This window comes from Schistocerca serialis, chromosome 6 (assembly GCF_023864345.2).
Source record: "Schistocerca serialis cubense isolate TAMUIC-IGC-003099 chromosome 6, iqSchSeri2.2, whole genome shotgun sequence".
Lineage (NCBI taxonomy): Eukaryota > Metazoa > Arthropoda > Insecta > Orthoptera > Acrididae > Schistocerca > Schistocerca serialis.
The window spans coordinates 721821087-721834575 of record NC_064643.1 but is presented as its reverse complement, the minus strand read 5'-3'; the positions used below and the strand labels follow the sequence as shown (position 1 = coordinate 721834575).

General features: G+C 41.5%; 1 protein-coding gene across 1 annotated transcript in view; it reads right to left on the bottom strand.

The window, feature by feature from the left end:
• Positions 1-13489, bottom strand: part of LOC126485046 (protein madd-4-like) — a 697683-nt gene that overhangs the window by 215850 nt on the left and 468344 nt on the right. The window contains exon 12 of the mRNA XM_050108648.1: positions 2577-2917. Coding sequence (XP_049964605.1) covers positions 2577-2917 — 341 coding nt within the window. The remainder of the gene's footprint in view (positions 1-2576; positions 2918-13489) is intronic.

Below are 13489 nucleotides of genomic sequence, written 5' to 3'. Positions count from 1 at the left end.
TGCTGCTCATTTCACATGCAGTCGTAGTCATAGTCATACCTTAGTGCCTGGAGACAGTGGTCATGTGTGTGTGTGGGTGCTGCTCCTGAAGGATGAGTTTGTTTGAAAACTGAAAATATTTCTAGTGTTCTCTTTCATTGTGCTTGTTTGTGACACAACACCTCCTCTATGTGCTCAGAAGCAATCCTTCGTTTCCATGTAGATGTCAATTTGAATCCATATTTTAGTGAAAATAAATAATCTTATCAACCACAGAAATGAATAATAAGCATAATACTAATGAAGAGACACAGCCATTTTGCATGTAGTCAAATGGATAATGAACTGAAATGAGTAAGGAAGCTTGATGATCTTGTTTCTTTTTTTTTTCTTTTTTTTTCCCCATCAGTATGTAATTAAGATGTGAAACATGTATATGAAACAACTACCACATCTCAGTACATATGTCTGCTCATGATGTTGCTAGTAACAATGCATCTTATGCAGCTGAATTGTTAGAGGACCATGAAGATAAGAAGATAAAAGAAATTATGGTGCATACTGAGGCATAAGACAGTCATTTTTCCTTGCTCTATTCGCAAGTGGAACAGGAAAGGAAATAAATGACCATTACTGGTACAGGGTACCCTCTGCCGTGCACTGCACAGTGGCTTGCGGAGTATGTATGTAGATGTAGATTGTTTTAAATTTTGTGATCAGAGTTTTATAACCTTTGTAACATCACTTGCTGGTATATGCTGTTGTGAATGACAGTTTTATATATGTATCTAAAAAGAAAGATGATGAAACTTACCAAACAAAAGCGCTGGCAGGTCGATAGACACACAAACAAACACAAACATACACACAAAATTCTAGCTTTCGCAACCAATGGTTGCCTCGTCAGGAAAGAGGGAAGGAGAAGGAAAGACAAAAGGATATGGGTTTTAAGGGAGAGGGTAAGGAGTCATTCCAATCCCGGGAGCGGAAAGACTTACCTTAGGGGGAAAAAAGGACAGGTATACACTCGCACACACACACACATATCCATCCACACATACACAGTGTGGATGGATATGTGTGTGTGTGCGAGTGTATACCTGTCCTTTTTTCCCCCTAAGGTAAGTCTTTCCGCTCCCGGGATTGGAATGACTCCTTACCCTCTCCCTTAAAACCCATATCCTTTTGTCTTTCCTTCTCCTTCCCTCTTTCCTGACGAGGCAACCATTGGTTGCGAAAGCTAGAATTTTGTGTGTATGTTTGTGTTTGTTTGTGTGTCTATCGACCTGCCAGCGCTTTTGTTTGGTAAGTTTCATCATCTTTCTTTTTAGATATTTTTCCCACGTGGAATGTTTCCCTCTATTATAGTTTTATATATGTGGTAGATTTAATAAAATTCTGAAAAATTATGAGATTTATGTAATCAGACAATGGAAAATCCAGGATGGAATGTACCAGAGAAGGAAAGTTGCTACTCACCATATAGCGGAGATGCTGAAATGAATCGCGATAGGCACAACAAAAAGATCGGAGTCCGGTCACTAACATCACCTATACAATCAAAGGCAGGGCTACCTGTGAAACCAGTCATGTGATTTACAAGCTAAGCTGCAACCACTGTGCTGCATTCTATGTAGGCATGACAACCAACAAGCTGTCTGTCAGTATGAATGGCCACCAACAAACTGTGGCCAAAAAACAAGTGGACCAACTTGTAGCGGAACATGCTGCCAAACACTATATCCCTCATCTCAATGACTGCTTCACAGCCTGTGCCACATGGATCCTTCCCACCAACGCCAGCTTTTCTGAATTGTGCAAATGGGAACTTTCCCTGCAATACACCCTATGTTCCTGTAACCCTACTGGCCTCAACCTTCGTTAGTCACTGTCCTCACCCATCCAGCCCCTCACTGTTCCCATTCTAGCACTACACAGCCGTCATTTCACCACCACACCCAGTCTTTTAATTTCTTTTTATTTTTCTCCTTTCTGCTACTTATCCCTCCTCCTCCTCCACACCTTCTCTCCTGCCCTCTGTCTAAAGTACAACACTTCACTGTCCGCTACTCCCACCATACTATACCTCCCCCTCCCCACCCCAGCCTCCTCCTTACTCCCACCCAGTTGTCACTCCCATTATGCACTGGTGTTGCTGCTCACAGTGTGGTTTCAGCTCTCTGCAGATGTGTGTGTGTGTGTGTGTGTGTGTGTGTGTGTGTGTGTGTGTGTGTGTGTGCGTGTGTGTGTGTGTGTGCGTGTGTGTGTGTGTGTGTGTGTGTGTGTGCGCGCGCGTGTGTGTATGTGTGTCTACTGCTGACAAAGACCTTTATGGCCGAAAGCTACAATTGTGTTAATCTTTTTGTTGTGCCTATTGCGACTCAGCATCTCCGCTATATGGTAAGTAGCAACTTTCCTTCTCTGGTATTGAGATTTATGTAAATTTTGTTTGTTAATTCAGCCAAACACTACAGTAAGAGACAGGTAGAATATAAAATGCAAATGAGTTTATAACTTTTTTTTTTTTTTAATATGAAAGTTTGTCATAACGCATATGAGAGAAAATTACATAGATTACAACCAAGAAGCTTACTCACCTTAGACCATGGTTTTGTGTGCCACTTCACTGGGCAGTCTAAGACATTGCAGTATTGCCTGTCTGGAGGAGGTGGTTGTGGACACATGTTGTTAGGCACTATCACAGTGTTTCCTCCACCTCTTGTGACTTCATGTATGCACATAACTTCTCTTGTCCTTATTCCAATGCCACATGGCTTTGAACAAGGCTGAAAGTCAGAATAGTTCCACCGTGGAGGACAAGGGTGATCATTACATGTTCGTATCAGTACTTCTGGTCTGGTTTCTTTGTCACACAAATACGGACTCACTGTCTTTTGGTTGTTGTCTTGTACACAGGATATCAAGGATTCTTGGACACCTGGGAAAATACAGAGATGACAACAAAAACTATCAAAAGACTTTTTGTGAAAAATACTTACAAAATATGCCAAAACAAGGTAAATTATAAACCTCACTAAAGTCTCCTTGAAAATCAAAGTTTTTTCTTTTAATTAGTATTTTAACATATGTATTATACATTAAAACAAAACTGTATATTAAAACAAAAATATTCTGTTGTGTTATATGATATTAATAACTAGAACTTTCCTCTATCTCCATATTAAAGATGACAATGACAATACCCCTGCTTTCTTCTAAGCTATTCTCAAATGCAAAAGGAACAGTTGCCTATCTTACAGAATTAAAACACTTATAACATATAGACTGCAGTGGCCACATTAAAAACAAATTGTAAACTATATTAATGATAACTCAATAATGTAGGAAAAGACAGATTGCTACTTACACAAAGAAGACAGTAAAGTTCAGACAGGCATAAGGAAAAGACACTTACACAAAGCTTTTGGCCACAGCCTTCATCAGTGAAAGAGAGACATACAGCATTCACACAAATAAGCAAGCACACCTCATTCACACGTGGTGACTGCCAGGGTAGGAAGAGAGATGAATGCTGTCTGGTGGAGTGTGCAGGGACTAGACTGCCAACAGGTGCAGTGTCAGGAGGTTGAGGCAGGAAAGTGGGAAAAAAAGTAGCAAGAAAGGAGAGGACCAGGGAGATACAAGCAGATGCGTTGGCAGACAGCTGCAAATAAAAAGGGTGGGAAATGAGGAGATGATAAGATAGAGGGTGTGGGGGTACGTTACTGTAGGTTGAGGCTGGGAGAATTACAGGAGTGGAGAATGTGTTGCAAGGATAACTCCTATTTGAACAGTTCAGAAAAGCCACCAATCACTAACAGTACCTGCATTTTGACAGCTGTCATCCCTTTCACACCAAAAAATCTCTCACATTCAGCCTGGCCACCCAGTGACAGCATATCTGTGGTGACAAAAACTCCTCTACTCAGTATGCTGAGGGTCTCACCAAGGACTTCACAGACAGGCTCTACCCCCAGACCTAGTCAGCAAATAGATCTCCCATGCCATTTCCCCTCATATCCCCAATACTTGTACCATCCCCAAGAACCAGCCAATAGTGTCCCCTTCATCATCCAGTACCATCCTAGACTGGAACAACTGAACAACATCCTTCACCAGGGCTTTGATTACCTATCATCATGCTCTGAAATGAGTGACTGCCTATGCGAGATACTTCTCACCCCTTCTAAAGGAGTGTTCTGACTCCCACACAACCTCCACAATATCCTAGTCCTCCCTATGCCACTCCCAGTCTCAACCCCTTGCCTCAAGGATCATACGCATGTGGAAGATCCAGATGAAATACCTGACCAATCCACCCACACAGCACTTCCTATTCCAGTCCAGTCACAGGTTTATCCTATCCCATAATGCACCAGGCCACCTGTGGAAGCAGCACGTCATTTACCACCTCTGTTGCCAACCAGCCACTGCCAACCTGGGGTCCAGAGCAAAATAACACACTTGATTTCAATGGTTGCTTCACTACTTGAGCCATCTGGATCCTTCCCTCCCCCACCAGCTTTCCTGAACTGCGCAGATGGGAGTTATCCTTAAACACATTCTCTGCTCCTGTAATTATCCCGGCCTCAACCTATGATAACATACTGTACCCACACCCTCCAATCAACAACTTCCACCCCCTCTGTCCTATCGTCTCCTCATTTCCCACCCTGTTTATTAGAAGCCCTATGCCAATGCATCTGCCCGTCTTTCCCTGCACCTCTCCTTTTTTGCTCCTTTTTCCCCACCTCCCTGCCCCACAATCACCTTACGTTGCACCTGTTGGCACCCTAGTCCTTGCACACTCCACCAGCTAGCTTTCACCTCTTTTCCCACCCATACACTACGAACCCTTCCCCTTTCCTGCCTCCTCCTGACTGCGGCTTGTATCCCACATGATAGTTGCATTCCAGACTGAAATTGTAAGTGTCTTTTAATTGCGCCTGTCTGCAACTTGATGTGTCTTCTTCACAGTAAGTAGCAATCTGTCTTTTCCTACACTGTTGATATTCCTACCTGGAGCTTCCATTGTTTAATGATAACTCAGGTAATTAAAAACATTTAGGTATTGGTGCACAGCTTTGAAATTCACAAATTAAAAAAAAATCAGTATTACGAAAAGGAGAGACTCACCATATAGTGGAGATGCTGATTGCGGATAGGCATAGCAAAAAGACTGCCAAAAAGTAAGTTTTTAGCCAAAAATGCCTTCATCTGAATTAGACAAAATACATACACACTCACGCAAACACAACTCACACACACATAAACACAGTCTCTGGCTGCAGAGGCCAGACTGGAAGCAGCAGTGCCTGATGGGAGAAGCAATGCAGATGGTGGGGTTAAAGAGGCTGGGGTGGGGAGGGGGAGGGGTAGCAGAGTAGGGGAGGGAGGTGGTAAAGTGCAGCTTGTTGGAGCATTAAGTGATGAGGTGGAGTGAATGTAGAGCAAATAGGTGCTGTCAGGAGGTGAGATGGAGAGTGGAGAAGTGGTTGGGGGTGGGGGCAGTGGAAAAGGAGAAAAGTAGAAAGGCTGTGGGTCCCTTAGTGGACTAGAGACCAAGTATTGCTGGGATGAGAACAGGAAAGGGGATACGTGGTAACGGACAATGACTAATGAAAGTTGAGACCAGGAGGGTTACGGGAACATAGGACATATTGCAGGGAGAGTACCCACCTCTGCAACTCAGAAAAGCTGGTGTCGGTAGGTTCGGTGGATGGCAGTATACCACTGTGGAAGTGTTGGGAAGGATACTCCACATTTCAGTGCACCATGAGAAACCCTGGCAGAGAATGTGATTCAGTTGCTCCAGTCTTGGGTGGCATGGAGTCATGAGGGGAACACTCCTCTGTGGCAGGAAAATGGGACTTTGGATGGGGAAGGGGGTGACTAGAGAGACAAGGTATGGTAGATCTGGTCCTGTACAAGGTTTGGAGGATAATTACTGTCTGTAAAGGCCTCAGTGAGACCTTTGGTATATTTTGAGAAGGACTGTCTGACACTACAGATGCAATGGCCACAGGTGGCTAGGATGTATGGAAGGGGTGACAGCTGTCAAAGTGGAGATATTGCTGGTGGTTGGTAGGTTTGGTGTAGATGGAGGTACTGATGTAAGCATCTTTGAGGTGGAGATCAGCATTGAGGAAGGTGGTTTGTTGGGCTGAGGAGCACCAGGTGAAGCGAATGAGGGAGAAGGTGTGAGGTTCTGGTGGAATGTGGATGGGGTGTCCTCATGCTCACTCCACATCACAAAGATGTCATCAGTGAATCTGAACCATGTGAAAGATTTGAGACTAGGGATAGTTAGAAGGAATTCCACCAGATGGCCTATGAATAGGTTGGCACAGGATGGTGCCATGTGGGTGCCCATGGCCATACCCTGGGTTTGTTTGTATGTGATGACTTCATGTTGTTGTGTCCCAGGTACAAACTACCAGATGGAAAGTCAGAATGAATTACAACTTAGAAAATTTATTCTGAGAATGAGGTGAGACATAACTCAGAGTAATCACTCATACTGAGGTCCTTAGCCAAAGTTCATCTCCCATAAACACAGTAACTGCATCACACCTGAGAGGAAACCTGCTCCGTACTCCAGGAGGCCCACCAGATGACCCCTTCTGGGCCGCAATGATGCAACTTAATTACGTGGGGCTGCATCCTGATTGGCACCATTGACTCCAGTGGTATGTCTGCTGCTTGTGGTGCCCCCACTACGAGCACTTTGAAGTATGCAGTGCTGCTGCCACTGAAGCATTGACACAAGGTGCTCAAGAAGGCAGTGGCCACATCTTATGTGCGGCGACCGCACTAAACAAATGTGCAACACAACACCTACCTACAAGCTAAGCTGCAACCTCTGCACTGCATTCTATGTGGGCATGGCAACCAACAAGCTGTCTGTCCACATGAACAGCCACTGACAAACAGTGGTCAAGAAAAAGCTGGACTGTCCAGTTGCTGAGCACACTGCTCAACACAACATTCATTGTTTTAATGACTATTCTGCAGGCTGTGCCACCTGGATCCTTCCTACTAACACTAGTTTAACAGAACTGTGCAGATGGGAACTCTCCCTGCAATGTATCCTACATTCTCATAACCTTCCTAGCCTCAACCTTTGTTAGTTATTGTCCTACACCCATCTATCCCCTCACCTATTACCACCCCAACATTACACAGCCCTCTGTTCCACTAACGAACCCACAGTCTTTTTACTTCTATCCTTTCCCACTTGCCCCCCCCCCCCCCCCCCTTCCATCTAGCTGCCCTACCCATCTGTGTGTGAGCCGTGTCTGCTTTAGCATGTGTGTGTGTGTGTGTGTGTGTGTGTGTGTGTGTGTGTGTGTGTGTGTGTGTTGTCTAATACGGATGAAGGTCTTTTTGGCCATGGGCTTACTTCTCTGACAGTAATTTTGTTGACCCTATCTGCAGCTCAACATCTCCACTATATGGCAAGCAACAATCTATCCTTTTCATAATACTGGCATTATTCCATCCTGCATTTTCATTGTTTAAAAAGTATCAGAGTTTTACAAACTGTGCAAAAGTATTAACACCACTCAAAAAGATTAAGTACAGGACTTATTAAAAGACAGTACAAAAGATCACGAAGGTTTGTCCTTCTATTAAGTAGTTGTCATGAAAGGGAAATGTTAAAATGATGAGCCAGCATTAAGGGATGAACTTAGGATTATATTACAACACCCTAAGTACAGCACTCACAGGTTATGGTCAAGGTGTTGTCTTCTGTAATGAAAGTGTTTAAATGACAAAATATATGAATTTTTTCTAATTAATTGTTTTTATTTTTGAAGTCAGCCACCTTTCTCATTTTTGACTTGCTTAGTATAATAACTTTTTTTTAACCTCCATTTTTTCATTATTGTTGCAAATTTAGAAAGTACACTGACAGAAATGGAAAGTGTTGGACCATGAAGCACCAGTCCAATATTTATCTAGCTTTATAGAGATTTTCATCATACAAACAAATAAAAAATGGTAAATGAATAAACTTTCATTTCATTTGGAGCTAATGTTGATCATTAACCTCAATATGAGGTATGACTGCCACAGACACAAATATATTCTTGTAATTATGTGAATTGAATTGGGGAAAATGGAAAATTTTTGGCACACCTTGACTAACAGATGGGATTGATTGATGCATCTGAAGTATCAAGGAATTCCCGATTTGGTAATGGAGGGAAATGTGAGGGGTAAAATTTGTGAAGGGAGACCAAGGCTGGTTCAAATGGACACAGGTTATAGTAGTTATTCAGAGACAAAGAGGTCTGCACAGAATAGACTAAGGTGGAGAGCTGGATCAAACTGGTCCTCTGAATGAAGACCATGACAAGAACAATAATAATAACGGTTTTCAAGCAAACAGGCTCTGAATGTCATCTTGATGAATTTTTAGCCATGACTAAAACACACGCTGTGGCATTTCATGAAGACTGCTAGCTGGAGATTGCTATAAAAGTGTATATCTCAAGAATAACTGCTTCCTGTACTTTCCATCAGTTCATCTACAGACTCATTGGTATCAACCATATCACCACAAACATAAATCAGACTATTCCACCATCTTTTGGGTGTGATTATTTCTTCACACAATATTTTGATTGATAACTATACAGCCATTTCCAGAGTGAGTCAATGACAGAATTAAAACCACTTGACACAATACTGTGGAGTAAATGTATGGGCATCAGGGATAAGACTGTCAGAAACAAGGGTGTTAGTCACAGACAAAACTTTATGCATCAAAGAACCACACAACTGAACCTTTTTTCCCCTCTGTAACTCTGTGGCCTTTAGGAAGACTGTGTAACCTGGTAGGGACAGATCTGTATCCCTCCAGTCTGTTGGTAACATCCCTGGGTAGAGAGCTGGATTTCAGAAGTGAAGCAATTGTTTCATGTCTGCATTCTCAAAGGAATTATTTTTCTGAGTCCTCGCTGCCTGGCATTCCATCATGTGCCATCTATTTTAATAATTAACCACATAAATCATAAGCTTCATGAATTTGCTGACTTGGTGCTTGCTGTGTTATATGCTTAGACACGTAAAGTTTTATCTAATGCTCTTGTTGCTGACAGTTGTATCTCTGAACAAATGCATTTTCTCCACAGTACTGTATCTAGTAGTTTTAATTCTGTCATCAACTGATCTTGAAGACAGCTCTACAGTTATCAGCAGAAATATCAAAAGCAGCAATAATACCATCTTGACTGCACACCCAAAAGATGATGGAATATTCTATCTGCCAGAAAAACTTCAAGAAATACAAGAAATGAGAATTGCTACTGAGCACCACAGTATGCTACCCAATATCCCAGCTGACTCTGGCTCTACACCAAGTAAATCTGTGGTTTGGTGCCAGCAATAAACAACAGTTTGTAACTCAAGATCTCAAACTAATTTTCAGTAATCTGTTCCTGATGATTTGTGGTGACACTCAGCCTGTAAACTTTGGCCAGATTTCAGCTGTTGTCATCCATCTACGAAAGATTTTAATAAGTGATGCAACACTTTTTTTTCTCAGCCAATACCATGAAAATCAGTGTGGGTTTAGGCCTCTTAGAGGTTGTCAGGACCAGATCTTTAGCTTACGGCAAATAATGGTGAAGTGTTATGAGTGGAACAGGGAATTGTATCTATGCTTTATAGATCTAGAAAAGGCATATGACCGGGTTCCTTGGAGGAAGTTATTGTCTGTTCTACAAGATTATGGAATAGGAGGCAAACTTTTGCAAGCAATTAAAGGTCTTTACATGGATAGTCAGGCAGCAGTTAGAGTTGACGGTAAATTGAGTTCATGGTTCAGAGTAGTTTCAGGGGTAAGACAAGGCTGCAACCTGTCTCCACTGTTGTTCATATTATTTATGGATCATATGTTGAAAACAATAGACTGGCAGGGTGAAATTAAGATATGTGAACACAAAATAAGCAGTCTTGCATATGCAGATGACTTAGTTGTGATGGCAGATTCGATTGAAAGTTTGCAAAGTAATATTTCAGAGCTAGATCAGAAATGTGACTATGGTATGAAGACTAGCATCTCCAAAACGAAAGTAATGTCAGTGGGAAAGAAATATAGACGGATTGAGTGCCAAATAGGAGGAACAAAGTTAGAACAGGTGGACGGTTTCAACTACTTAGGATGCATATTCTCACAGGATGGCAACATAGTGAAAGAACTGGAAGCGAGGTGTAGCAAAGCTAATGCAGTGAGCGCTCAGCTACGATCTACTCTCTTCTGCAAGAAGGAAGTCAGTACCAAGACTAAGTTATCTGTGCACCGTTCAATCTTTCGACCAACTTTGTTGTATGGGAGCGAAAGCTGGGTGGATTCAGGTTACCTTATCAATAAGGCTGAGGTTACAGATATGAAAGTAGCTAGGATGATTGCAGGTACTAGTAGATGGGAACAATGGCAGGAGGGTGTCCACAATGAGGAAATCAAAGAAAAACTGGGAATGAACTCTATAGATGTAGCAGTCAGGGCGAACAGGCTTAGATGGTGGGGTCATGTTACACGCATGGGAGAAGCAAGGTTACCCAAGAGACTCATGGGTTCAGCAGTAGAGGGTAGGAGGAGTCGGGGCAGACCAAGGAGAAGGTACCTGGATCCGGTTAAGAATGATTTTGAAGTAATCGGTTTAACATCAGAAGAGGCACCAATGTTAGCACTGAATAGGGGATCGTGGAGGAACTGTATAAGGGGGGCTATGCTCCAGACTGAACGCTGAAAGGCATAATCAGTCTTAAATGATGATGATGATGATGATGATGATGATGATGATGATGATACCAGTCAAAAAAAATCTGGAATTTGAAATATTTCAGTTTTAGCCCCTATAGTTCCATGAAGTTCAGATAAATGACAGCGCAATGTGTAGCCTTCAAAATGGAATCTGTAACAGAAGTGGATTCCAGGGAGATGGCTGTCACTGAGTTTCTTTTGGCAGAAAACCAGAGCATCACAGATATTCATAGGCATTTGCAGAATGTCTGTGGAGACCTGGGAGAGAACAAAAGCATGTTAAGTCATTGAGCAAGACATCTGTCATCATCACAACAAGGCTGCGCAAACCTGGTCGATCTTCCAAGTGCCAACTGACCACACACAGTTGTGACTCCAGCAATAATCAAACAGCTCACTGCTCAACTGGACATCTCTGCTGGCAGTGCTGACACACTTGTACACCAGATTGAGTACTCAGAAGTGTGTACCTGAATCTTGCACCTTCCGACGTCCAACTCTTTGGCCCAATGGAATATGCACTCCACTGGAAGCAGTACACAGATGATGGGGAGGTTATTGATGTAACAAGACTTTAGTGCTGACTTCAAGTTGTAGATTGGTACCATGCGGCCATGCAGGCATATGGGCTCTCCCAGTAAGGTGGCATGAGGCCATTGCAATGAACGGAGATTATGTTGGAAAATAGGATTTTGTAGCCAAAAGAGTGGGAAGTAATGTGGTGTATTGGAATCCTGAATAAAACCAAATTGCTTTCAGAAAAAAATTTTTGTGTTATTTATTGAATGCCCCTCATATTTATCGAGGTAAGGGAAATGATCCTACAATATTTTCATGATATAGTCTTTCTGGACAGTCCATGGCTACTTTTCTTGTCATACTTTTGTCTTGAGTCTGTCTTCTCTCCCCTTCATGACAATCCCTTCCATCTTCATATATGAAATACTTCTCTTTGAACAGAAAAACTCACATCTGTTTGAAGGAAATACATTCACACATGCCTATGAAACTAGACATAAATTGAAATACATGCTACCTTGTCACCGACTCACACTATATGAAAATACTCCACATTACATGGCTCTGAAGATCAGAAATAAGATAAGGTCAATATTTCGGGAATCCACATTGGAGACCATTGGCACATACCTAAAAAGCAAATGTTATTATAGTCTAGAAGAATTTCTAAATGAATAAAAAGCAATGTTATAGTTTAGAATAATTTATAAATAGGAATAGGGAGTAAAGATGCAAGTACAAATGGTATACTTTCGAAGCCATGTAGATACAAAGTATACACGTTCACTGTATATTCATGTTTATATATAGAATTATATGGCGGTTTGTATCCCATTCAGTACATCCATACTTCATATAGGAGTGAGTGTGAAGGCTATAGTAATGATTCAATGAGTTATGAAAAGATTTAAAATATAATGTTGTATTTTTATTATAATAAGCAATGTATGTATGACGTATTTCCTGCACTATATAAAATACTGTAACAACTTAGGTTAAAGACTGATGAGTCACCAATGTTCTCAATCGAATGATTGTATAAAAACATGTTATGTGACAACAAAGTATCTTATCTTATCTTATCTTATCTCATTCTGCTGCCACTGCACTATGGCCAACTATCTGTGTGATCTGTTGGTATGATGGTCCCATGTCCCTGATCCCAATGATTTGAACTTTCTCTGAAAGATGTTGATAAGCTGCAAGCTCATATCCTTTGACGATACTGTGTTGCAATCTACACGTGAAAAGTTACAGTAACATTAGACACATTGAACAGCCACTGTGTACTCTCATCATTCATTGCCTCTATGAATAGCTCATTTATGCAGTGAAAATGAGCTTGCAGAAGCATGAAATTTTAGTCAAAATATACTGCAGGCATGGAAATACTGGAGTATCAGTTTGGTATCATTTGACCTATATGTTCTTATGGTGTAACACTTTCCATTCCTGTCAGTGTATGTTCTGCATGTGTTTTTCACTGTCAGCTATTAAGGTATAATCATCCACAAATCATAAGCAGTGTAGGAGAACTTTTTTCATTTTAACTGCAGGTGTTTTTTCTGCCTCACAGCATTTTCTACAAAGAGGTTAAATATGTATGATGATAATGAACATCCCTGTCTAACATATTTTCTAATTTTTGCTTTATGTTACTCTCCATCAATCTCTATTCTAAACTTTTTTTTTTAACATGTTTGATTTAGTTCTTCTACCTTTCTAAACTAAGTGTGCATTTTTAACATCATGGAAAATCTACTCCAGATAATGTATCACACAGATTTATAAAGAGGTATTTCAGTATTTGTAGTCCATAAAATTTCGGGCATGCAACCGCGCAAATAAAATTCCCTCCACTGATATTTCAGCTGCGTATCGTCCAGCCATACTCAGAATGAGTCACAAGACTGACGACAAGATGCCAAGTGCGGCCTTATATGCTCCACCACAGTGGTACTACACACGCGGATCACAGATGCTGGTCGGAGGCAGAGAAATACGTTTATACATGCGCCGCCTGTGCTGAAGGTGTACAGACATTCAATTCCCTTATCGATGTATGATTGGCGGCGGTGATGCCATGACAACTTCTATGCAGTTTAATTACCCCAAGAGCTGGATTCCATGCTTTGTCCAAATAAAAACCATTATCTCTATTTATTAAATTATTGGCTAATCTAATCTCTACAGCTTCCTTGAAGACAGAAGAGGTGG